Genomic DNA, 27,904 nt, shown 5'->3' with positions numbered 1-27,904 from the left:
GTGATTAAAGTAGCAAGTTACAACACAGCAGTCCAAAAAAAAGTATTTCTGGAATGGCTAGTAATTTTTATTTAATTTTGCAAGCCTTAGATAAAAGGCATAGGCAATAAATTTTACTAGTCAATAAAAAGTAATTCTACCAATCCACTGGTAATATACTAAACAGAGTTGGAAAACATTTTACTGAAAGCAAAATATTTAGAGAAAATAGACATTTATACAAAATTATAAAATGCTTGTAATAAGAATAAGTGCATTTCAAGGAAAGCACAAACTTATTTTAATTTATAGAGCCAGTTAAAGCCTTAAAAAATTTAAGTGGAAATTGAAATATGCAAAAATGTATAAACATTCTACAAAAGATGGTTGTTCTCTTCCTGAGTGTACTAAAGCTATGAAACGTAAGGTGACACAGAAGGTAGAGGTTTGGGAACCTTCTCAGGGGCATTTCCTTTCTACACACTGCTTCCCTCCTTCTTCATATTCCTGTTTGGAAATCCACATCTGTTGAAAGGTGCCCTGTGAAATGGAAAGAAAAATTATATATATTAATGTGGCTTTTTATAAAAAATTTTTTCTTTTAATATCTTTATTTTCACAACTCCTGATTTTTGAAGAAATAAACAGAAGGTTAATGGAGGAAAATGACCAGAGGAAAGAACCTGGACTACACTGCTATTAAGACACGTAAGCAGGAGAAATCTACTCCCTATGTTACTCAGTTTTGAACTAAGATCTTTTAAAAGACTAGAAATAGAACACAGACAAGAAATATGTAAATGGACAGTTACAAATATTTAATAGGTCTAAAATGTTTAGCATTAAGTACTTAGTGACATTTACTCTGGCTGCTCTGAGGTGAAGGGGAAATTCTCCAAATCTAGGGTATAGATAAGTACAAGGATTTTCTCCTGATTCAAGGCAGGCACCAGTCTAAGCAACATGCAAAGCCCAACACCATGACTTCACCATCTGCCTCAAGAACCAATTCCTGACTTCTACCTTGCCAACAGGCCAGGAAGCAACCAGATCCTGAGAAGGAATGATTTAATTTTAAATGTGCTGCAGGTAAGTCCTGACAAGTGCCTACGTGGGGAAACTGAAATTAGGCTGACAAATACCCAGTAACAAGGTAATAAAGCATTTTCTTATACTGCAACATGTAAAACTATTATCAGGGCCACTACTCATTTGATAGTTTAAAATGCAAAGATAAATGATGTACTGGAATTATTTTTACTCTTTTTACTAAATTTAGTATTTTCAGTGATACATTTAAGTTAAATAAGAATCTTTAACTATTTTACAAAGTAGTGCGTCTACTAACCAGAGAAGCCAGAATGGAGCCACCAATCCATGAACTGAATCTCCGTTCCACTGTTGTATTATTTGCAATCAATTTCAACCGCATGCTCTAAAATGGAAAAAGAAAAATAAGTATTCCTAATGGTCAACTAGAACAAGTGACTCAACTTAGGAAATTCAGTTCTGATGAATTCTTTTTAGTCGCCCTGGTTCAAGCATTAGTTATACATGATTATTCTACAATAGCTAGGCTAATAGTAGGCTGGACTACTGTATATAAAGATAGATTAAAGAACTTTGATTATGTCTTATATAATTTAATAAGGAATAAATTATATAAACCTTAGAAAACTGAATACTGTAGAGTATGGCATTCACAATTTAATCCTGGAACAGCAAACACATACTTAATGCTTAACTATAAATCAGGTACTATGCTAAGTGCTTCATATATTACTTCATTTCGTCTAACACCAAGGATAATTATTACCCCAACCTGCTGCCCTTTCTGCAGTCCTCAATTTTCTATTAGCTTTTTAGGCCTTCATGTTACTCTAGTCCCTCCTATCTTAGTTCATCTCTCATATGTAAGTTCATCCCTCCTGAATCCTCCGTGTCTCCCACCCAAATCAAAATGCAGACATTAGATCTCTGGAGAGTTTATTTATACAGCTTTCTTTCCAAATTAGTTTCTGTTCTGCTTGAACGCTCTCTTAATGAACATGGTCTTACAGTCAGCACTATCCCTATCTCACTTCCTGTACTGAGAGATTTTTGCCCCCTACCTAGGAATTTGCTTCTGGGGATAGTCCTCAAACTGTTCATACTTACCAAATATTCTATATATGAACACACAGTTTGAGTCTTTTTCAAAGTGACATAATGTGTGTGTGTGGGAGGGGTGGAGAATGTGGAATGGCTGGGAGGGAGTGCTGGGAGCAAGAGGGACGAACATGGGTTTTTGTAGGCGAGGAACTGGTTGATGTTTATTAGAATGGATTGTGTTATTTCATTAAATTCTAATCACCTCCTAAAAGCCAAGGATAGTATCTAACTGGTCTTGACCAAACCTTAGACAGCCCATGTCTACAATCACTGTTCTGGGATTTTCTATGAAATCTAATTAGTACTATAATTGGGGTATGTTCCAGATCAGACTGTATCTCCAAGAAGGTAAGACAGGTGTCAGTCTTGTGCTTATATCAATACTTAAATAACAATTATTAAAATGTGGCATATGTAAAACATTCTTTTATATGAGAAACCAAAGGCTATCATATATACAAATTCTATAGATATTGTTAGGGCCTATGTAACTCCTAGTAAGTATTTTAAAACATAATTATTTACCTTACAAAAAACTACTTGATGGAAGTTTATGAGATTATGATTGCTACTATTACTAATGTACCATATAAATCACCTTCTCCCTAAACCACGTTCTTCTATCCTTTTAAAAGTTGTCACAGTGCATGAAGGGATCTTTTTAAAACAACACAGAAGCTCTTCAGTCCTCTACTATTAATAAATGACAATACCTGATACCTATCTGTGAGTTGAACCATGTCCCCCAAAGAGATATGTTGAAGTTCTAATCCCTGGTCCCTGTGAATGTGACCTAATTTAGAAACAGGGTCTCTGCAGATGTAGGGTGGGCCCCTAATCTATTACGACTAGAGTTCTTATGAGAGAACAGACCCAGGAGGGGAGAATTCCATATGATGTTGCAGATGGAGACTGACGTCCTATAGCCCAAGAAATGCCAAGGACTGCTGGTAAATCATCAGGTGCTAGAAAGAGGGAAGGACAGATTCTCTTCTGCACGTTTCAGAGAGCATAGCCCTGCTGACACAATGATTTCAGACTTCTAGCTTTCAGAACTGAGAGGTAATACATTTCTGTTGTTTTAAACCATCCAGTTTGGATACTCTGTTACAGCAGCCCTAGGAAACTACTACACCATCCATCTTTCCAGCCGTGTGGCTCTCCCTGCTTCTACACGAGTATAAGCTAATGCCTTTAAACTGAAATGTGCCATCTTCCCTTCATATTTTGCACACAGTATTCCCTCTACCCAGATGTCCTTTCATAAACTGCCATCCAGCCAAACTCCTAATCATGCAAACGGCTTCTTCATGAGGCTCTCCTGATACTCCTAGGGAGTTACGTGCTTGTCCCACAGTGTTCCTGAGAGTGCCTGGTTGATAACATACTGAACCACTTAGCACATTACAGTTTTTATTTTTTGCATATCTACTCCTCCTAGTAGACTGAGCGCTTGGTGGGAAGGGACTGTATTTCCTATCCCTAATGCCTAGCGGACTATAGGTACTTACATATGGAATCTATGAATAAAGTGAGAGTCAATAATACAAGAGTAACTAATAGATGTCATCTAGAAAAATTTGATTAATAAGGGGTATTAACTTTAAGTAATACTATACCAGGCAAAAATACCATCAATCTACTGAAAAACAAACCATGTCTATATAAAGTTACACCTGCAGTGAGGATACGTATGACTGAAAAATAGCACTGAAGAACAGACATAACTTACTGGGGGAGTTTTCTGAGAGAGTTCTCTATTCAACCTGTCAGTAAAGCTCTGTATTAGCGTGTTTCCTCCTGCCACTATAACGCTGCCATAGAGTCCCTGGGATGAAAACAAAAATAAATTAGTTCCAAATGTTTCCAACGGTTTTAAACACAACTACAAATAAAACCATGTCCTCCACTACAGTTTTGCCTTTCTTTTTAAATTTTTTACTTCTATATAGACCTAGTAGCTTAATCCAGTGGTTCTCAATCCTGGCTGTACATTCAACTCATTTAGGAAGCTTTTAAACCACCAATGCCTGGGGACAATTAAATAAAAATCTCTGGGGATGGGGTCGAGGCAAAGTTTAAAACTCTCCAGATGATTCTACTGTGCATTAAAGTATAAGAACCACCAATTTAAAGCAATTATTCTAAAACCCAATCATGATTTTCTGGCAGATAGCTGCCAATATTTAATCAGAGGTGCATTTCATAATTTCATCATCTCAGCATGCTCATCTAGAAGGTATGGTGTTTAAAATTAGACAAGATTGAATGATGATGATGGATAATGCATACTCCATCAGTTGTCCCAGCCAAAATGACTGCTACCTTCCTCTTGCAGGGATGTGCATCAGAACCACAGGGGGAGCTTTTTCAAAATCCACATGCTGAGGCCTCCCCAAATAAAACTAAGTTCCTAGTAATAAGGACTATATTTACCTCTAACTTGCATGTATGGCATCAAAAAGTTAAATGTCAACCTGCCTTTTTAGTGGCTAAGTTCATATTTTAAAAATTTATTCCAAATGTCTAAATCATCTAACTTTTGAAAGAGAAAATGGAATACATAAGCCTCTCCTCTGCAATCAACATTAGTTAAAAGGAGAAATCTCACCAAAAAAATAAAGTTATCAATCTCTTACTTAGTAAATCAATTGCCTTATTTCAAATCAATTGCCTTCCCCCAAAAGTGGCCTTTAGCTTATACTAAAAAAAACTTCATACTTATAACCCTATTGTCCTAAAAAGCAGCACATGCCGGGTAGGTAACTAGCTGAAATAAGGAATGTTTTTCATAACTACCCAAAACTCTTTTTTGAATATGATTTTTTACACACCCTTAGCACTATGCTATAAACAAATAAATTAACTCAAAGAAAGCAGATACAGTATATTGGCTACAAATTACATCTACTGTTTAAATAAGACCCACTCTATCTAATAATTAGTATGGTATGTAATATGGAATTAGTCCTGGAGACTTGGCAAAGCACAAAAAATACGAAGGTAAGATCATCATCTAAACTCCATGTATAAGTTACATAATTTAAACCCACCTTCCTGAAAAATAAAAGAAATGCACTATATACATGAAAAGTGACCAATAATATATACATATTTTGGTTTGTGTCACATTTTAGGAAATCTCTAGAACTGTGCTATCATACAGTAGTGACTAGCTACATTTATAATGTGGCAAGTATAGCTGAAGAACTGAAATTTAAATTTCTATTTATTTTAGTTGAATTAGTAGCTACCACACTGGACACCACAGCTCTCCAGAGTTCTGCATTTTTCCTTTTCTAGTGGAACTTCATTTTTTTTCTTTTTACATCTCTTTTATAAAATGGACTTCAAAGTCAATGGGCAAAGTTGCCTTCCTAAATAATGATGGCCATTATAAATAATGGGGGTATTAGATTGCGCTATAGGATACCTTGATGTCATAAACAGGAGAATGGCACTTACTGGTCTGATATCAATATCACACATTCCGACACTCGTAGTGACAACATGACTGACTCCCAGCATTGTATTTCCCGATAACCCCTACAACAAAACAGAAACAAGCAGTCACACAGAAGAACTTCAAACAATAAAGCACATCCAAACAAATTTAGTCAGTCTTGTTTATGTTTTGCAATTACACAAGATTTTAAAAGGTAAAACCAGGCTAACTATGGAAGCTTTTATACCTTTACATTGGAAGGGTCGAATAATCCTTCAGGAATCTTTAACCTTTCTGCTCCAAAATCACAGTTGTAGCCATTGGGGAATTCATAATGAACAGTTGGCATCTGTGCGGCTACTCTGAAAACATATCAAACACTAATAAACAAAAGACAAAAACGATGCTCTTCAGAATCATAAACTACTAAGGAATCATCACCTTGTGAGAAAGCAGAGTGAGAATATCTTTCTTTTAAAATGTTATTTAGTATTTAACAAAACTTTTCACCTTTAGACTGCTTAAGCATATTCTATCACTCTTTTAACTAAACAAATGAATTTCTTTCCTCATTTAGGAAGTATACAGCTTTTAAAATGATTAGTATGAAAGTTTTAATGAGCTATTAAATTATAAATCTTCAGATAAAATATGAAAACATACTGTTCATCATAAGTTGAATCCGATACTTGAAGTACTGAGGCTTGAAAATCCTGGATAACACACTATGGATTTAAAAAAAAGGTTAAGAAACAAGGTTACTGAGGTTTGTCTTTGTATAATCTATGCTTTTGTAACATTCTTTTAAAATTCTTAATGAAAATGGACCACGTTCCTTGTTGGCTGTCATTTCAAAGGTATAAATCTACCCAGCAAGGACTCTCAGCATCAAGAAATCAGATTCTAAACACTCACATTACAAGCTAAATTATACATTTAAGTTACAACCATTATGAAAAAAAATGAGGAGATAAAAACAAGTGGGAACCCTTGTACCACAGTCCTACATAACGAAACTGGTTTTAGAACACTGTTTTTTCCTTAAAAATAAGCGTAGACTTAGAAGCAAGATATCATTAGCTGAATATATATAAGCATGCATATGTATTGCATGTTATATAACTTTTAAAGACTGACAGTATAAAAGTTACAAAACTTGCTGTGAAATACATATGACCTCTGAGCTGTGAAGAAAAATCTTGTCTAATGTCTAGGCAGTATTATTAATCATCATCACAATTTTTTCTTGTACTGAACACCCACAAAAAACTTTTAGGTGTAAAAAACTGTCAAATAGGATATATCCCTGCCATAGAAAATTATGAAATTCATATCCTCTTACTGTTAGAAATAAAGGTATACTGTAGTGTGAAAAGTTGCTTTACTAACCTCTCCCCCATCAGTAAGTCATATGTTCAGAGATGGATTCTGAGTAAAGAAAATCTATTGTTGGCTCCTTGCTATGAACAATAACACATTTTTTAATATAGCTGACTCATGTTAGGAAAAAGAACATAATTGAGCCACACTGGCAGGTTTCTATACACAAAAACCATTTTCTTAGCCAAAAAATGTACAGAATAGCATAATGCTTGTTTTTACCTGAAAAACAAAGCTCCTTTCAGGTCTCACCACAGTAATCCAAGTGAATATACAGCAGTTTGTTGAAAAATTGGGCAAGTATGAAAAGCACCCCCCACCCCCACCAAAAAATTTTGTTTGTAAAATATCATTAAAAACATAAAGTTTAAAAATATAAGTGCTCATATTCTATTCAAAGACTTATAGCCTATAATGCTTTCATAAAGAGAGTAAGGGTTACTTACGTTACACATGTAATTGTGCCAAGACCTTGTAACCTGTGGCAACTTCTCTTTTCTTTTCCAGTTCGCTGGAGATCCTTCTCGAACAGCTTCCTGAGTGCCAAGAGCATGAGCTTATCAACAGAGTCCACAACATGGGGGTGGGGAGCTGGAGATAAATCCCAGAAATAAATCAACCGTCACTTACTTTTGATGCAATCATATATGGAGGAATCAGTTCTATATTCATTTCCTGGAAGAGTTCTCTGCATTGCATAGTAATAAAGTCTCCAGCAAGAGGGGATTTCACAATGCCTATGAAACAGATTAAATAAAGCTAAGAATTAAATCCAAACTCCTTGGGACAAATTTCCTCAGTGTATTTATAAACAAATTTTCTTCAAGTAGAATTAACTGAACTATCCCTCAAAGCATGAATGAATTCATGCATCCATTTTAAATATATACTATATACTAAAATTTAAAAAACACTGTTAAAAACAGACATTCAGAAACTGATAAATTTTGATAGTGGACTATTCTTTACTTTATTTCATTATCTGTGTCTTCATGGCAGCCCACACGTCCAGTGTACCCTGGTTACACGGTTACCTTGCTGAAGGACATAGCCATCGTGAACTGGAATTGCAGTGGTATGAGTGGCACCACTGTCCAAAATCAGCCCAGTAGAACGACCATTAGCAAATCTAGTTTAAAGCATTAAGGAAAAGAAAGTATCACGGCTCCTAAAAAAAGACTTATTGTGAAGGGAAGGTTTTATTAAGGCACTTTTTAAATATGTGCATTATGGCTCAACATGTGTTAAAGTAAATCTAGGGATGAAAGTTGATATCAAATAACATCTCTGGTTTAAAAACAAATGACAAAAGTCAGGACTCAGAATGGTGGCATGAAGAAGTCAGAAAAATCTTTATTCCAGAGACACCTGTTATTTAAACTGGTCAAAATTAGCACAATTACTCAAAGTCTCTGGTATAGATCAAAGGGCTTACAACAAATTCAGAGGCATTTAAAAAATCTACAAAAACTTGGTAGGAAGAGTGGGAGGCTGTTACATTTGAGCTAAGAACAAGAACCATTCTCATACAGGATGAAAGCAGTTTCAGCGCTTTGGCGGCTGACTGGCAGTTATCATCTCCCTCCTGACTCAATAGGAAGAGCCATTCCAGGCAGGTTCAACAGCCAGGGAATATTGGCAGATCCCATTTATTCCATCTCCCATAGCTCTGTGCTGCAGAAGGCCTGCATCATGTGAACATCGTAAACGAACATTCAGGAGTGGAGCCATTCACTGGGTCATCAAATATTTACCGAGCATCTATTATGTGCAAGTGATGAGTCTGGTGCTCGATAAAGGAGGGAAGAAGGGAGGCCAGTCTAGCGCTAGCATTCCTTAAGCACAGAAGGCATACAGAGGTGAACCAACTGCCTCTGCCTTGAAGGATATCCTGTTCAGTGAAGCAGAGATCAATTAAAGCTATAAAAAGAACAGCTCAGGATGCCCTGGGGAGTATAAAGGAGAGACCACCCAATCAACCCCCAGGATATCCAAGTATAAGCTGGGGAGGGAGACATGGGGAGGAGTAGGATCCTGTGGGAAGGCCAGGAGGCAAGGGGGCATGGTGAGGTCAGAGAAGTGCAAAGTAGTTTAGCAGAGCTTGAAAGCAGAAGGAAAGATGTGGAAGATGATTCTGGCTTATATCAGCAGGCTGGCAATTAAAGATTATCAGAGCTGCAGTGTGAAGACTGGACCAGGTAAAAGGAAGGGCTGCAGCAACTGCAGTGGACAGAAATAAATGGATTTGAGGGTCTGGACTGGGGTGGGGAGAGGCTGGAGAATAGATACATCTTGATAACTACTAAATCTGAAGGGTTGATGAGGAAGACTCCTGATCTGGACAACTGGGAGTAAGATGACACACAAAGGAAAAGGAATAAATTTGGCAAGGTAAATTCAGATTTGGACATAATGAGTTTAAAGAGCTTAAACAGAAACTAATTAAATGCTCAAATTTAAACTAATAGAAAAAGCTCTAGTAGGCAGCTGGACGTGGCCTGAAGCTCACAGGAGATCTGGGTTACAGATAAGGATTTGTAATTTGTCACTGTATAACTAGTATCTGAAGCCAAGAAAATGGATAGTTAAATCACCTGTCAAGAGGCTAAAGGCAGAAAACCAAGGCATGGGTAGGGATGAATAGAGGAAAGAGGTCTGAGAACAAATGGCCAGAAAGATAGGTTAGTAGTTATCTTTGCTATTACTGGTACTCTACTGATTTCTGGTCAACTATACACATAAACACTAATTTTATCTCTATCAGTACAAAGTGAGACAGCAATGCCAGACTAAAAAGTAGCATAAAGGCATGTAAACCCTCCTATAGATGGCAACTATAAAATCTGAGCTTATTTGAGTGACCATTATAAGATACCAGAAAGTATTCAAAAGTAGTCAAAATTCAGCCAAAATTTTAATCCTCATGAAACTGCAACTAGGAAGGGTTAAGAATTGTACGTTTGCAGCTTCCTTGCCTGAAAGTGCCTCCCAGCTCTCCCAGCTCCATGGCTATGGCTTAGGAAAGCAGTGGTGAAAAACCCTAACTTTACCACAATGAGTGAACCAAGGGAAAGCAGTTCAGGGCTAGAAGAGCTAGTAAAACTCAACAGAAGAAAGAAAAGCTGGACATTTAAGATAAAAACTCTGGAAGCAACAGAACCACAGAAAGGGTAAAATCCAAAATCCGAGTATAAAATCTACCCAAATCACTAGCTGACCACTGAACTATTCAAGTGTTGGACTTCAGGGGGACCAACAAAAATGCAGAGGGAACAGAAGAGTAATGCAGTCTTGAAGAGTTGCACCACTAAGTTCTGTGATTTTGCTTCCTTTTTAATTAAATGAATTCCCCAACAGTATGCAGCTCAGGCAGCAGAAAGCTGAAGCCTTCCTCCCAACTTGCGATGTCTAGGACAGACAGCCTGAGGCTGGCAGATATGAGAGCCCAGATATCAAGTCAGCTAAAACAATACTACTCTTCTCATTGTTATCTGTTTTGGAAAATAGAATTACCATAAACTGTTATTTGTGTTGGCACTAATGCATCTATTTTTGTTCTTTTTAACTGAACTAACAAGTAAATGTTAAAAGAAGTCTTAGTTTTAAATTCTCGAACAGTAATATTGATAGTTATAATTCACACAAACAAAAGGTCTGTAGCATCCTCAGTAATTTTTAAAAGTGTAAAGGAATCCTGAGGGCATGTCTGAGGAGCCAAAACAATTTTCAGAATTATACTAAGATATTATTCACCTTTTTCACTGTCATTCTCTTATGAGTGTACAGGGGAGTTTTCCAGAGGCTATGTCATGTGTGATACACAACAGACTGAATACAAAAGCTAGATACGAGAATCCAACTTCTGCTATTAGGTCCAAAGTCAAAGGGATTTGAAGAAATGTAAAATGAAGCCACCCTTTCATTAGCATTTTTGGTTTTGGAAAATATAGTTATTTTTTATTCAAATATTTTATTTATGTTAAAATACAATGGGCTTATTAATTTACTTAAAATAAGCAAATATAATTTTTAAGTTTTTTTTAATTTCTAATTTGATAAATACTGTCAAATACAATCGACATAAAAGTTCTAGGTAGAAAAAATTTGAGAACCACTGAGCTAGAAGAACACAGTAAAAAATACCAGTTAGCAAAACCCAGAAATGTTAGAAAATTCTATGAGACAAACAATCTGCTTCCCTTAACAAATAAATTATAAGAAAAAAAAAAAAGGAAGGGCAGAATCTATACCCCAGAAGAGACCTATATCAAACAATACATCACCCTTGTCGTTTAGGTCCTGATTCAAATATACTAAACTGTTTGTTTCTTTTTTTAAAAAAAAGAAAATAAATTGTGGTTATATCTTTTTTTGTAAGAGACATAACAGCAAAATCTTCTAGAGATACATGCTAGAGTTTCTATAGATAAAGCTACATAATATCTGGAATTTACTTCAAAACCATGGTGGGAGGGGGAGTGGGTGAGGTTGTAGTTCATACAACTTAGCTCTGTGTTGAAAATTGTTAAACCTGGGTGACAAGCACGTGGAGGTTCAATATAATAGTCTATCTTCTGTGTTAGAAATTTTCTATAATAAAAAGTTAAAAAATAAAACACCAATTATGTTTATAGCCAAACAGACCTATGTTCAAATTCAGAACTGCCATTTTCAAGTTGCAGATTGGGAGCAGTTTGCTTACTTTGATTCTGATTCCTGACAGAGTTATTGTGAAAATTAACTGAAATAATGCACACAATGAGTCTGCTAGTACTCTCCCTCCTCTACTCAAAACCTGCAATGGTTCTCTAAAGTTCACATTTTTTAAATCTAACATGCAAGGCCTCTACAGCCTGACTTACACCTATTTTTACAACTCCTTCTAAAGCTGAGCATGAATCAACTATAAACTAAGTCACTGTGAAGAACATTCACACCTTCCACCTCCACACTTTTGCTAAAGTCATCTCCAAGACACAGCACGACAGACAAATGCTGGATTACAGTTACCACAGTGATTCTCACACATACATAAAATTTATTTGAATATGACAGCAATCCAGGGAGGTATACATGATAAATTAGTAAAAAGTGAAGCTCTGGTTTTAAGTACCTAATTCAAGATCTGTTTATAAGCACTGAAACTTCAACTCTAAATATAGGGCTCTTTCCCCCACATATACAACTAAATTCTCTTTTCTTTATAAAGGTTTGTCAAGCTTCATTATTCCTCCACTGAACTACAACTACTACTTGAAAAATTAAAATCACATACTTCTTTATGACTTTTGCCAATTTTATTTTGAAGTACTATTTAAATTTATTATTTAGCTTTCAACAAGAATATTACATTATACTTTGAGATCAGGACATAGTATTTCCTATAAATATCTGGTAATTAACTCTTCAATGAATTTATAGCCAATTTCCACTTTTCTACAGTATTGGAGAGGAGGAGGGAAATGGCAAGCTTTGAATTCATCTAAGCCAACTGACTTAAACACTGCCCTCTACTCCCATTCCCCTTCTAAAAACAAATTTTCTTTCAACTCTGTTAAATTAACGAGCAGGATTTGAATGTTTCTTTCCTATTTCCCTCTCACATTTTCACATGTATCAGTTCCAATAAGAAATACTAAAGGACAGATATCCACAAAGCAATAGAGAAAAACCCTCAGACTTCTGAACCAGCAAGAACTGGCTCCTGCCCTCCTGCTGGGGCACCACCTTCAGCAGCAGCACAGCTGCTTCTCAAGAACCGCAGAGTATTACTCTCTCAAGGATACGCTGTCAAAACTGCAGTTTTGCAGAGGAAGAACGCAGGGATGTTGTAGTGTTCAAACATTAACTCTGTCAGCTTCTCTCTCTTTGCTCTGGTATTCCACTTGAGAAGAGGGAAAAAGAAATGCAAATTACTTACTATTTAAAGACTAAAATGGTGATTTATCTCGACTCATTACAGCATTAATAAAGATGTGAAACATTAAAAATAGAGTAAAATACCATGGAAAATCTTCATGGTAATATCTTTACAACATTTATATCTGTTTGTAAATAAATTTAATAAATTAAATATAAAGTTTATTATTTAATAAGTAAAACTGCTATGAATTCTAGAAATTAGACTTTTCAAAGTACAGGGAAATCAGGATTCTTATAAAGTATTATTAAATCTTAACAGTGAATCTAGTCATCAAAATCTTAAATATGAATTTTATTTTTCTAATCAGCATAAAATACATTTATTTTGACATTTTAGATTTTAAAATAACTTTGTGGTATAATTAACTTATAACAAACTGCACATATTTAAAGTGTACAATTTGATAAAATTTGACATATATATTCAAACATGAAAATGTTACAATCAAGACAGTGAACATATACATTAGCCTCCAAAAGTTCTTTTAAGTTCCTTTATAATCTCCCTTTCCCATTCTTCCTCATATCCTCCCTCCCCAGATAACCACTAATCTACCTTTTTTTTAAATATGAATTTTAAACTAAATTCTCCCACTAGTAGTTGGTATTCATAAAAGAAACTACAGGTTAGAAAACAATAACAAAATATTCATAATTTACAATCATTACACTAGCCTTCTGGGCCCCTTTGACTCTGTACCAAATGTATTTCACAAGAGACTTTGGGCTAGCAATTTCTAGCCCTAGTTCAACACTGACTTCTTTCCTGGAGACCTAAATATAAAAGCAGATATGCAATGCCCTTGAGGGATAAGGGACAATTCATAAACCAAAATGGGAAGCAGCCAAAGAAAATTAAATTTTAAATTCCAGGAAAAAATAGCCACCAGAACCCACTAGGGCGCTTTATTATTGTTGACTATTTTAATTACTAAAATAATAAAAGTTTTAATTGTATTTAAAAATTAATCCACCTTTCCCTAACTTCAAAATCCAGAACATGAATTTCTATTTCTTTAAAGAAAAAAGAAACATTCTTCAAATGAGTTAAAAACAACCTAGAGAAACTTGAAAGTCTTTGTCTCACCGGTGCTTCTGACATGAGAACAGGATGCAGGCTGGCTTCTGATTTGACATGCATTTTGTAGGTATGATCCAAAATAGCCTGGAAACTATCCCAATCTTCAACTAGAATATAAGATTAACACCTTGAAAACAATGCTTAGTTGAATATAGCAGCTTTTGAGAGATCGTTTTTAATGATTTAGCATTAATACCTCAATATATAGAACCTACTTATTTTACAGATCTACTTCGCAACATAGTACTTTACACAGACATAATTTTTGTCTTCTAGATATGGTTCTTCCAGCCCCCACAGTATTACAACCCCTAGGCCTGTCCCAGATGTACTTAATGTATCTAATAGACCTAAAATACCAAATAAGTAAGTACTTATTAGAGGCCCAATATGCAATTGGAAAGGTAGGAGGAAACACAGAAGAAACTTAGACCAGACATTCAAAAAGCTTATACTCTACATGAAATAGGATGAAGACATGAAAAAGAAAATTAAGGAATAGTATGTTTTCAACTTGTCTTCCACCTAAACATTCCACTGAAACTGCTCACGTAAGTCACTAATGACGTTCTAACAGGCAAACTCAGCAGATATTTCGCATTTGTAATCTCACACAACCTCTCTTCATTATCTGACACTATGGACTCAAGAGTTTATAAACTTTTTCTGCCACAGTCCAAGGAAGAAATGTCATTACTTGTACAACATACAACAGGCCTATCAGGATGGTTCTTTTTGGTCAATGGACTTCCTTGGTAGCTTTAACTTTTCTTTCCCTTTCTTAATGTAAATCTCAGTGTCACAGCTGAGAACAATGACAATCACTGGACTTCTGTGCTTCTATAACTTTTTCTTCTCTTGGCCTTCTCCTGAATTTTCTCCTACTTCCCTAACTGTTCCTTCTAATTTTCCTTCATAGGCACCTGTTGGTTAAATACATAAGTTTTCACAAGGAATGCCATTGTCAATCCCAATCTCATACCCCAAACTCCTTCTGGGTAATAAGATGCACCTCCATGTCTTAAAATCTTTCTCACCTGCTTACTAGATCTGCACTTATGTTCATATACTTCGAACTAATAACAAACTCATTTACTTGCTGTGCAGAAAGAGTTAAACTTAGCAGACCTGCAAAAGGCCTGTTTACAAGGTTGACCCTTGGCTGGTATCTGGGAACTTGGCCAGTAAACAGTTTCCTACATTGATATAAAACTTTCCCTAAATAAGAGTAGTTCATTGTGCCTAAGCTGTTTATACCAACAATGTGGTTTATGCTGAACACCCTTCTGTGAGTCCAAGGTTTTGGTACATGTTAGGCACAGGGTACCTACATGACCAACTTCCAGTAAAAACTACGGGAACTGAATCTTTTTTTAATCTAAAAGTCAGTCATTTATTCCAAGTATCAAGATAACACAATAAGATGTTTGTAACAAAAAAAGTCCTCCAGTTCTTTTTTTTTTAAACTGCTCTATTGAAGTTTAATTTACCATAACATAGATCCATTTTAAGTGTAAAATTAAATGATTTTCTTTTGTAAATCTACAGAACTGTGTGACTAGTATTACAATCCAATTTTAGAATGTTTCCATTACTCCAAAAAGAAACTGTATGCCCTTTCGCAGTCACTTCCCATTCCATCCACAGCTCCCAGCGACTACTACTCTACTTTCTGTCTCTATAGGCTAGCCTTTTCTGGTCATTTCATATGAGAATAATCATACATTATGTGGAGTTCTGCGTCTGATTTCCTCCATTTGCCATAAGGCTTTTGGGGTTCATCCATATTTTAGCTTATATCAGTATTTTGTTCCTTTTATTGCTGAATAGTACTTTATTTTATGGATATACCACATTTTATATATCCATTCATCCAGTGATACACATTTGGGCTATTTCCACTTTTTGGCTAATAGGGATAATGCTGCTATGAACATCTGCGTATAAGTATTTGTGTGGACATATGTTTTCATTTCTCTTGTGTTGATATGCAGGAGTGGAACTATTTCGATTCTATGGTGAATTTATGTTTAACCTGTTAAGAAACTGTCAAACTATTTTCCAAAGCCGCTGCACCATTTTATGTTCTCTCTAGAAACAGCTATGGAGGTTTCACTTTCTCTGTATCCTCATCACACTTGTTATTGTCTGTCTTTATAATATGGCCATCCTGGTGAGGGTGAAGTAGGATGCTGAGTCGTTAAAGAGCTCCCCTCGTAGACCACACGTGTTCCTGGTGGCTGGCGGAATTAACCTGTGAGTGATCTTGGGTCTCACACTTGCTTTTTAAGACCATAAAATTTACTCCTCCCCCTTCTATTCCTATCTCAGTGTATGATACCCTCTATTTAGTCACTCCAATCAAAAATCTAGGAAAGTTTCTCAACTCTTCTTGATTCACCCCTTCAGTCACTTAGTACCATTCGTCCTAGATACCTCTGCCATCAGTGTTAAAACTTAAACCCTCTTCATTTCTCATCTGGACTCTCACCTCCCTAACTGATCTCTCTGCCTCTAGTATCTCCCTCCAATATAGCCTGAATATTGCTGTTAGGATTATCTTTCCAGCTGGCATATATTCACTCGTCTGTTTAAATTCCTTTGGGGTTACCATTCAGTTACCAGCTTAATACACCCCTGGCCATTACAAGCCCTTTTATGACTACTCTCTGCCTACCATTCCTGCAGTTGGCCCTCATGAACCCAATGTTACAGTCATATTCAATTGATGACATTTCTGAATATGCAAGTATCTTCCACATCTCCATCTCTTCACACATGCTGGTGGCTCTGCTTTACCCAGCCTTGCCAGTCAGGCTAATTCTTATTCAGTGATTAAGATTCAGTACAAAAGTTACCTCCTTTGTGGAAACCATCACTGACTCCCAATGAAAGAGTTAAATACCTCCCCTCTCTAATCCCACTGCGTATCAAATATACTTATATTATAGCTGTTACACCACATATTTATATATATACATCTATCTCCCCTACCTATGAGTTTTTTGAGGAAAAGGAACATGTTTTATGCATCTTTGTACTCTCAGTGCCTGGAACATCAGTTTTTGGAATAAAAACAACAAAAAATAGCTGATGTTCAACTTACAAGAAGCCATTGCTTTACATCTAAAATATACTATGCATACTCTACATTTATAATCAAATCCATAAAAAAAAATCATACCCATTCCATTTTTCAGTGGTGAAATGGCCTCCATATTCTCCCTCGGAACACGTAGGGCATTAGTATCTATGTAGTAGGTGGGGCCGCCTTGTTTGCCTTTATCGCCATCTATTTCCATCAAGGTACTTCCATCATCTCTTTCTACCACCATTCCAATAGCTGTAGGGAAATCGACCTGGAAGGGTCAAAAACATGATTGACAACTTTTACCTGTCTTTATCAAGGAGTCATTTTCCCCCAACTACTGTCTTTTACCATATTTGAGTCAGAATTTCTGCATGAATTTAACTCTGCATGAATGGCCCCTGATTATCCAATTAACACTAATGTTACACTTACCTTGGGACAGTCCTCACCAGCATAACCAGCTCTCACAGTATAGGATCCAATGTCAAAAACAAGGGCTCCAACTTCATCTGAAAAGATGAAAAGATAATTAACATTAACAACTTATAAGTATCATATGAAAATTAAGAGTACTTAGCATACTTAAAATGAAAATATATGTGAAAGCTCTATAAAAATCAAAACAGGCATTACATTCACATTACTAGCTTTAAACTAGTTTTAAATACACCCTAAAGGTTCACTTAATTAAAATATACCAAGTTATACATAGTATATCAGTAGAAGTTCAAACAGGAAAGAGATGGTACACTAAAATTAGGTTAACTTAAGCAGAGTTTACTGATTAAAGAGACAATTTACAAAGATACAAGCACAATATAGAAAACCAGAAAGGACGGTATGATACCCTATGACTAGTAATAACAGAAATACGTAGCCACCCTTAGAACTGAAGAAATGCAGAGAGGAAACTGTTACCAGAACCTGGAGAGAGCTGTGTGGGGAGGGCACCTGACAGGATCTGTGACCTTCAGTTGAGGGATGGAGGCAGTCTTGGCTGACCCTGAGGGAAAGGAACCAGACTAACATATGCCAACCTCTCTCCCCACTGGCAAGGGTGATCTTATAATTTCTCATCCAAACTGAGTCACTTCTGAATGTGATAGGAATCCCTATTAATATTTTACCAGGACAAGTGGCACAAAGCAGGAAGTATGATTACTCTACCACCGGCCAAACCAGAGGTCAGAAGAGTCCACTGATGAAGTCTAGAAGGGTCAGACTTTAAGGGCACAGAGAAGGTGGAAATGGGTGGAAGGTAGATATAAGGGGGCAAAAGAATGATATTCAGTACACTTAGGTATCATTTTTTCATACATTAGAGGAAATTATATTTCATGCACGTAGGGAAGAAACTTAGCAAAACCCCAAGAAAAACAGAACCTGAAGCATACCCGAATGCCTGAAGTTCAAGGTATAACAATACAGGCCAGGTAGAAATCATTAAGATGAAGGTATCATCAAAGTTTGCACATTTCACAGATGTGTAGGAGATAAAAGTTGAATGCTGAGTGAGAATGCTGGTATTTTTTTCATATTCAAATTCAGAGAAAAGCCTCTATACTTTAAAAATACTTCACCCAAAACAGCATGCTTCTAAAACAAAGCACTTGGGTTTTCTAGGCACTGATTTTTCAAAGAAGGATTTTTTCAATCAGTCATTAAAGATAATAAAGAAAAACTACTCAGCTCCATTAAACTAGCAAAAATTAGTAAGTCTGATAAGACCAAGTGTTGTCAAAGACATTGGGAAAAAGGAACCCTTATATATTTGCTGTTAAAAGTTGTAAACCAGTACAACCACTATGGACAATTCAGTCATATACACTAAAGTTGAAAATGTGCATACATAGAAATTCCACTTATATCTTCCCTCGAGAAAGTCTCTTAAGTATATCACAAGGAGACATGTACGAGACCGTTCACTAGCTATGTGACCTCAGTTGATTTACTATCCTGCCTCAGTTTATGCATATGTAAAATATGCATAATAATAGTTCCTACCTCACAGGATGCTCTAAGTATGTAAGCACTTAGAACATTACCTGGCACATAACAAACACAGTAAGTGGTAGCTGCCATTATAATTATTATCATCACACTGCTTGCCACAGGAAAAGGCAGAAGGGTTAAATGACCTCTCAGTAGGGAAACAGATAAACTACAGTTTATTCATACAGTGAAATACTACATAGTAGTTAAAAATGAATAGTCTAGATCTGCATGTATCAACATGGATAAATCTCAAAAGAATTAGCTTAAAAAACTCTTTACTATGCACACATATTTTGATACTATTTAATTCATTATGGATTCACACACACTTAATAAAGCATAAAAATATGCATAGGATTGGGAGTATTACATACCAAGTTCGGCTTACTGATTACCTCTCACGGGGCAGAAAGGAGAATCTATATCAACAACATTTTGTAAAATATGAGGCAAATATGACAAAATATTACATTTACTTAATCTCAGTAGTGAGTACAGAAGAATCACATATGAACTTATATACAGATTTTATTTTTAGTATGTTTAAAGTATTTCAAAAACCAAACAAATAATAATATTTAAAATAAAGAAAAATGAATTCTTGGCCTCTTCCTCTCGGTCCCATATTGAACTCGAGTTGGAAGAGGCGAGTCCGGTCTCAAAGTGGAGGTAAAACCGCCGCCCAAAAGCCCCTAGCCCGACTCCGGCTGTCGCCGCCGCCGCCGCCGCGGGGAGGAGGGCCATGATCCAAAGGAACCAGAGCAGTTGAGAAAACTGTTTATTGGTGGTCTGAGCTTTGAAACTACAGATGATAGCTTAAGAGAACATTTTGAGAAATGGGGCACACTTATAGATTGTGTGGTGATGAGAGAGACCCCCAAACAAAACGTTCCAGGGGCTTTGGTTTTGTGACTTACTCTTGAAGAGGTGGATGCAGCAATGTGTGCTCGACCTCACAAGGTTGATGGGCGTGTAGTGGAACCAAAGAGAGCTGTTTCTAGAGAGGATTCTGTAAAGCCTGGTGCCCATCTAACAGTCAAGAAAATTTTTGTTGGTGGTATTAAAGAAGATACAGAAGAATATAATCTGAGAGACTACTTTGAAACGTATGGCAAGATTGAAACCACAGAAGTTATGGAAGACAGACAGAGTGGGAAAAAGAGAGGATTTGCTTTTGTAACTTTTGATGATTATGATACAGTTGATAAAATTGTTGTTCAGAAATACCACACTATTAATGGGCATTATTATGAAGTGAAAAAGGCCCTTTGTAAACAAGAAATGTAGTCTGCTGGATCACAAAGAGGTCGTGGAGGTGGATCTGGCAACTTCATGGGTCGTGGTGGAAACTTTGGAGGTGGTGGAGGTAACTTTGGCCATGGTGGAAACTTTGGTGGAAGAGGAGGCTATGGTGGTGGAGGTGGTGGCAGCAGAGGTAGTTATGGAGGAGGTGACGGTGGATATAATGGATTTGGAGGTGACGGTGGCAACTATGGCGGTGGTCCTGGTTATAGTAGTAGAAGAGGCTATGGTGGTGGTGGACCAGGATATGGAAACCAAGGTGGTGAATATGGTGGCAGTGGTGGAGGATACGATGGTTACAATGAAGGAGGAAATTTTGGAGGTAACTATGGTGGTGGCGGGAACTATGATTTTGGAAATTATAGTGGACAACAGCAATCAAATTATGGACCCCTGAAGCAGGGCAGTTTTGGTGGAAGAAGCTCAGGAAGTCCTTATGGTGGTGGTTATGGATCCGGTGGTGGAAGTGGTGGATATGGTAGCAGAAGGTTCTAAAAACTCAGCAGAAAAGGGCTACAGTTCTTAGTAGGAGAGAGAGCGAGGAGTTGTCAGGAAAGCTGCAGGTTACTGTGAGACAGTCGTCCCAAATGCATTAGAGGAACTGTAAAAATCTGCCACAGGAGGAACGATGATCCATAGTCAGAAAAGTTACTGCAGCTTAAACAGGAAACCCTTCTTGTTCAGGACTGTCATAGCCACAGTTTGCAAAAAGTGCAGCTATTGATTAATGGAATGTAATGTCAATTAGATGTACATTCCTGAGGTCTTTTATCTGTTGTAGCTTTGTCTTCTTTTTCTTTTCATTACATCAGGTATATTGCCCTGTAAACTGTGGTAGTGGTACCAGGAATAAAAAATTAAGGAATTTTTAACTTTTCAATATTTATGTAGTTCAGGTTTTCTACATTTTAGTATAGAAACTTTAACAAAATGCAGTTTTGAAGGTGTTTCCTTGTGAGTTAACAAGTAAAGAAGATCATTGTTAATTACTATTTTGTATGAATTTTGCTAAAGTTAACTGTAAAGAAACACCTGCTTACTTGCAGTTTAAGAGGAATCTATTCTCCCCATTTCCAAACCATGAAATGAATGGGCTCTGACATGTGGAGAGAATAGATATTTGTATGTTTGCAATGTGTGTTTTAGATAACAAAATTGGGTATTTAAATTAGCATATTTGTGAACTTAATAGCATTAAGATTTACCTTCAAATGAAAAAATCTCAAAATTTCTATTTGGTTTTTGTGCATTTTCTTTCAAAATGTAATCATGATTTTAGTGTATTAGCTTTGCTGAGAGTCCTAGCTGTGTTTAGAACATCATTCTGCATTCACTTTGGTCACATGTAAACTGCTGCCATAGTTTTACTTGGGTGTAAAGGATGTCTACTGCCCTCTGTTTAAATTCTGGAAAGGGGTAGTGAATGTTTTCCCTTTCCTCCTACCTGAAGAAACATTCTTAAAATCTTGAAGATACAGGACCACTAAGCTTGCTGTATCTGAGCAAATTAGTGGCTACCCTTTTTTTCCTTTTTAAAGCACAAGAGGCCCTTAAGTCTTCAGTTATTTTCCTTGGTATAATATATATATTTTTTGATACAAGCTCTCAGAGCAAGAGAATAAAAATCATACATTGCTGAACCCTTAAAAAAAAAAAAGAAAAATCAATTCTTACACTACAACTATCACAATTGAGAGATTGTATCTTTACAGCATAATGATGTCATTTTTATTTAAATAAAATGAAAAGCCACCTATTTTTATTTCTAATTTGAAAGGAAGTTTCTGCATTTGTTATATTTCCCAAAGTAATCAACCTTTCTACATATACTCACTGGTCTAAATTATTTTGTCTAAAAGTAGAGGTTCTTAAAAGTAGAATACTGCATTTGTTTTCACTACACCATGTAAACTCAAGTACAAACAGTAAGTAAAGCAGTATACCAATGAACATGAATTAGTAAACTTTAACACTCTGATTAGCCAGAATGCTGGGTACAGAAATATCCTAACTAAATGAATTAATTGCCTGTTTAACCAAACTTTTCAACTCCTGTCCTCAAGGATCAGTCTTTTGCCACGCACCAGGGCTCTTAACCTTTTCTGTGTCATGGACCCCTTTAATAATGTTCTATTCTAGGATGAACTGTTTCCTCCTAAAATTCACATGTTGAAGTTTTAACCTCTAAAAACTTAGAATGTGACTGTTTTTGGAGAGAAGGTCTTTTTAAAAAAAATTTTCATTGAAGCATAGTTGATTTACAATATTAGTTTCAGGTGTACAGCAAAGCGATTCCATTATACATATACGTAAATACATATATGTTTTTTCTTTTCAGATTCTTTTCCATTATATGTTATTACAAGAAACTGAATATAGTTCCCTGTGCTATACAGCAGATCCTTGTTGTTCATTTTATATATAGTACTATGTGTCTGTTAACCCTCAACGTCTTAATTTATCCCTCCCTGCTCTTTCCCCTTAGGTAACCATAGTTTGCTTTCTATGTCCATGAGTCTGTTTTTGGTTTGCAAAAAGAATTTGTATCATTTTTTTAGATTCCACATATAAGTGATATCATGCAATATTTGTCTTTCTCAGTCTTCACTCAATATGATAATCTCTGGGTCCATCCATATTGCTGCAAATGGTCTTCAAAGAAATGATTAAGTCAAGTAAAAATATCATTAGGGTGGGCCCTAATCCTATCTGACTGATGTCCTTACATGAAGAGAAAATTTGGACATATACATGAACACAGGGAAGATCATGTGAAGACACAGGGAGAAAAAGGCCAACGTAAGCCAAGGAGAAAGGCCTCTGAAGAAAACAACCTGACAACACCCTTATCTCAGACTTCTAGCCTCCAGAACTGTGAGAAAATTTCTGTTGTTTAAGCCGCCCCGTCCATGGTACTTTGCTATGGCAGCCCTAGTACACTCATACAGAAAGCTGAGGACACTTATGAACACCTTCTTAGAATGTTTTCAGACAGACTACATAAGAAACCAATTAGAATACAATAGTTACATGCATGGACTCCTTGGGAAACCCCTCTAACTTTACTTTTCCTAGGTAATCTGCTCCACTCCTACAGCCTCAACTTCTACCTAAATACTGATACTTCTAATCTCAAATCTCTCTCTCCAGCCTGCACCTTCATCTAGATCCTACCTCAAACTTCCTACTGTACATCAACATCACTTCCACCTGACGTTCCACGGCTACCTCAAATTCAGCACATCTGAAGCAGTCTTCTCTATCCCATCCCGCCCAACCTAATCTCAGCAGTGCTTAGCAGTCAGTGGCCCCGGTCAGCAGAGGCAAAAACCTTTGTGAACACCTTCATATTTCATAGCCCTCATCAAGTTCTGCCAAATATCTCTGCTAAGTATTTCTCAACTCCCTTCCTCTTTAACGTCATTGCCATTGTCTTGAGTCAAGCTCTAATCTCAACCACGAACTACCACAGTGCCCTACGGGTACTATGCTTCCATCTTCACCTGCTCAATCCACCTTTCAAACTGCTGCACTGGGATCTTTCAAAATTGTAATTAAACTTTTTGGTACATAACTCCTTCAATGAAAAGAAAGGGGGTGAACTGACTGGTGGTTTCTCATCTGCAAGATAAAATTCAAATCATTCTACCCAGGTAATGTTCAAGATTTGGCATAATCTGGCAGCAGTCTCATCTCCCTCTCATCCACTAGCCTTGCTGATATTATGCTGTCTCCTAAACATACCATTTACTCTCACTCAGCTAACCTCTGCATGCTGTCCCTCTCTGTTCCTCTTCCATCATCTCCAAAACCTCCCTTGTAAAGTCCCTTGACTCCCCCACACTGAGTTAATAACTTTGTGCTACCTCTGTACCTTCCATACCTTGTCATGATTGAACATACTTCAGTGAATTAGTCCATAACCTTTACCATCAATACAAGACACTATAAACTATAAGATGTACCATTATTTTTCTCACGCACGACTTAAAAAAAAATAAGCTGCCAATTAAACTCTGCCATGCCATCAATAATATTCCAATTTTGGCTCTTTAAATGTGAGGAAAAAATATGCAACTAAAAATAAATGAAATATGGTGTCTATTTATTTGACTGACTCACCTACAAGGAGCTGCAAGCTTCTTGCAGGAGGAAGCTATACTCTGCACACAGCAAGCACTCAAAAATATTTTTTGTGTGAAAAGAAAAATCTAATAAATCAGTTATTTTCCTGTCTTAATTAGTGTGGTAAACTTGACACTGGGATTTTAATTTGAATTAAGACTCTAGATTCTCAGAATTTTGCATCTGTTCATTTTCCTTTTTTCGAGGATGAGAGATAGTTCCTATGTTTTGTTAAAAACCAAGCAACAATGAACCTAAAATAGGAAAATGGTAAATGGAGCTAGGCAGCTTAATAGCTTAACTACAAAGGTCCAGATATTTTAAAACTAGTTTGCAATTTCTAGTGGATAAAAATACTTCAGGATTGAATCTCTTTTCACTAAAAATGCTATTTTCACTTTTTTGAGGATTCTGATGTTTTTCCCCAGAGTAAGTGGTTTCCAAGTTTAGAGGTGATGTGATTTTTTTCTGAGAAAACGCAGAGCAATGAGGGCAATTTTCTAATTTGGCCTTAAAATGTTCCAATATAATACTGAAAGCTAGTATCTTTGTGAGGAGGTAGAAAGGTTATTGTTTGTTTGTTTGGACAAAGGTGCCCCAATTCATGAAGAAGATGATTTTGAGAAATTCTTAAGATTAGAGATGGGGGCGTGGTGCAGAAGTGATAAAACCAACAATTTATCAAAGATGGGCTGGTAGTATACCTGTTTATTTTTTATCATGCAAAGGAGTCTGAAGCAGAGGAGTATCAGAAAAGATGATCACAGGAGCAATGAGCAGGCCTAGGAACCAATTATGGGAAGTACGGAAATCTGGATGAATTACACATTATACCTAAAGCTAAAGATCAGTGTCATATATCATCAGAAAAAACTATTGGAATAAGACAGGCACAAATTTTGAAATTTAAACTACAGATACCTTTTTAATAATTAGGTTAAAAATACAGTTTACTAAGCTAATTACACAAAATTTAGGGGGGAGGTTTGGTTGCTTTTCACAGAAAATGTGACCCACTATAAATACTGGCCATACATATCTTTATCATACACTTATTTTTGTGCGTTTTAAATACTTTATATGTAAAATAGGCTTTAACATATATTCCTCTACATAATCAAATGAGAAGCAGGATGTTTATTGTGAATACCTAATCCATACATGAATATATATTATGGTTATATACTTAAAAATGGCTTATGGAAAAACAACCAAACTCTTTTTTTTTTTTTAATTTTAAACAGCAAAAGGTTTTACTGAAATGCCTTTTCTTCATCCCAGAGGTCAGCTCCCCATTTACTAGAAAGTTATGTAATTCTGGGCTGGTTACTTAATCATTTCTATACCTCATTTTCTCTCTTTAAAATATGGGGATAAGCAGTACTATTTCCCATGGTTCTTATGGATTAACTGAGTTAATGCATGTATTAAGTGCAATGCATGAAAAGCCTCTGGAACACTGTTTGGTGCCCAGTATGCATCCAATAAATGTTTAACTGTTGGCATTATCAGTAACCATTTTCTACCTTGGTCACAATAAACAATGCCTCGTAAGGAAATAAAGTGGACAGCCTTTAGGTTCTTGGATCAGTGAACGTGAAAGTCAAAACAGAGACAGCAGTCTCCATGAGGCAAAGGCACACAGATCCAGTTTTTCTGTGAGGACTGCATCTTCAGATGGGGAAGACGTAAATCATGAAGATTCATTAGGCTTTCTCCAAGGTAAAAATGGGAAACTAGTAACTCTCACATTTAAGAAATCAACGTAAATGGGTAAGGAGGGGGTGACGGTCAGCGTCATCATCTGAGTAAAGACTCAAGCTTCACGCCAAAACTACTAAGAACTTTGAAAACCTTATCTTCATCTCCTACTTATAAAATGCCATCCTCTTCAGAAACAGTATCCTTATTAAACACAATAACAAAAGAAAGCAACACTTTGGATTTGTCTCTGTTTTCTAACTCATCAAACACGACAGAAAACATGAATCGTATACATCAGGGCTTCATCAAGGTATCCTGCAGAAAACGGAGGTTCTGATTCAGTAGATTTAGAGTGGCGCTTGAGATTCTACATGTCTAAAGAGCTTGCAGGAGGTGCTGATGCCGCTGATCCTTGGATCAGACTTTGAGCAGAAAGTGTAGCATTACACCCACTTAACCCTCACAACCACCCCAATGGGTAGGGATTATCATCCCACAAACGAAGAGACTGAAGTTGGGAAAAGTTAAGTTACCTGCCCAAGACCAAACAGCTAAATAAATGGTGAGGCTATTACAACCCAGGTCTGTGTGACCCCCTAAGCCCCTGACCATCTTTCACTACACCACAGCCTACTCATCCTTAAGCATCCTGAAATAACAATGTGTTCCTAAATTAAGCCCGAGCTGACCCGCCCACGAGTAATTTCGGAGAATGCACAGCAGACAAACAGGCAGGAGTTACTGAAAGGTGTGAGGCAGCGCGAGCGCGGAGAGGGGACGGAGAGGAGGCTGCGCCCTGAGTGGCCGCCACTCCTCCAATCAGTTCTACCCCTCGCGGCTCGCTCAGCCATCTCCCACACGCCGCGGAAACCCTCCGTCCGCGCTAGCGAACTGCTGGGACCTCCCGAGTTTAAACACACACACGCTCACAGCCCGACCGAGCCGACTGTGAGAGGGAGGGGGCCCGGCCGCCCAGCCCCGAGCCGGCGCGCACCCCCAAAAGCCGGCTCCGCGGCAGGCGGAGGCTGGAAGGGGCCGCAGGGGGCGGCGACTCCCGGCGCCCGAGGCGCTCGCAGAGACGGGTGGGCTCCGGAGGCGGGCAGAGAGCAGGGCGGGGATGGGGCGGGGAGGCCGGGGTCCCGAGAGGGGGAGACCGGAAGGGCCGCCGGGGAGAGGAGGGCTGGGGACGGCGGTTACACACCCAACACGCTAAAAAGGCGCGCTCTCCCGACCGGCCGCACTCACTCACCTCCCCCGTACACCCCGCCGCTCATGGCTGCTGTCGACGCGACTCCTACGGTAAAGGCCACCGGGTGAAGTGACTGCAACGGCCGCAGCTGCGGGTCCTGAGAAGCGCTAGCCCCCGACCCCCTTAACTTCCACCGCCACCCCCCTCCAGCAACAAAGCGGCGTCCACACACCCCGGAGCGCAGTCACACTTGCTGTCTCCTCCTATTAGCCAATTACGAGGGGCCCGGCTACCTTTGATCCAATCAGAACGAGGCTGTGCTGCATCCCTGTCGCGGCACCGCCAGGTTAGCCAATCGAGGGCAGCCATTGGGGCGGGGAGAGAGGAAAGCGACGGAAAGAGGAAAGGAGTTGGGTTGCGGCACTGGGGGCGGAGCTTTCCGAGTGGGCGGGAGAGTGGGGCGGAGGGAGCTGGAGAGGGAGGAGGAAGGCCAGAGTCCGGGCGGGCTCAGGGGTTTGGTTGGGTGCAGAGGAGCGGTAG

General features: G+C 37.6%; 1 protein-coding gene and 1 pseudogene across 2 annotated transcripts; one reads left to right on the top strand and one right to left on the bottom strand.

The window, feature by feature from the left end:
* Window positions 1-43: 43 nt before the first annotated feature.
* ACTL6A (actin like 6A) lies at window positions 44-27,616 on the bottom strand. Its single transcript, XM_006210616.4, has 14 exons — window positions 27,425-27,616; window positions 17,482-17,558; window positions 17,143-17,317; window positions 13,965-14,065; window positions 12,742-12,839; window positions 7,990-8,084; window positions 7,586-7,692; window positions 7,402-7,491; window positions 6,239-6,300; window positions 5,823-5,937; window positions 5,596-5,676; window positions 3,863-3,958; window positions 1,328-1,414; window positions 44-519 (listed from the first exon to the last, which is right to left on the bottom strand). The coding sequence occupies exons 1-14, from the start codon at window positions 27,447-27,449 to the stop codon at window positions 439-441; spliced, it is 1,290 nt and encodes a 429-aa protein (XP_006210678.1). The 5' UTR covers window positions 27,450-27,616; the 3' UTR covers window positions 44-438.
* Window positions 18,498-21,226, top strand: LOC102544340 (heterogeneous nuclear ribonucleoprotein A3 pseudogene; annotated as a pseudogene). Its single transcript, XR_001459731.3, has 2 exons — window positions 18,498-18,503; window positions 19,741-21,226. The product of XR_001459731.3 is annotated as a heterogeneous nuclear ribonucleoprotein A3 pseudogene (transcript).
* Window positions 27,617-27,904: the final 288 nt, after the last annotated feature.

The sequence above is a fragment of the Vicugna pacos genome, chromosome 1 (assembly GCF_048564905.1).
Source record: "Vicugna pacos chromosome 1, VicPac4, whole genome shotgun sequence".
Lineage (NCBI taxonomy): Eukaryota > Metazoa > Chordata > Mammalia > Artiodactyla > Camelidae > Vicugna > Vicugna pacos.
The sequence above is the reverse complement of the archived record's forward strand: the minus strand, read 5'-3'. Positions and strand labels throughout refer to the sequence as shown.

Excerpts from the sequence above, each read along its gene's own strand:
- ACTL6A (XM_006210616.4), bottom strand. The coding sequence starts at position 27,449 with ATGAGCGGCGGGGTGTACGGGGGAG. Across the intron at positions 7,693-7,989 it reads TGGCTATGTCCTTCAGCAAG|GCATTGTGAAATCCCCTCTT; the intron begins GTAACCGTGTAA and ends TCTGTTTCATAG. Across the intron at positions 3,959-5,595 it reads GTGATATTGATATCAGACCA|GGACTCTATGGCAGCGTTAT; the intron begins GTAAGTGCCATT and ends TTTTCATCCCAG.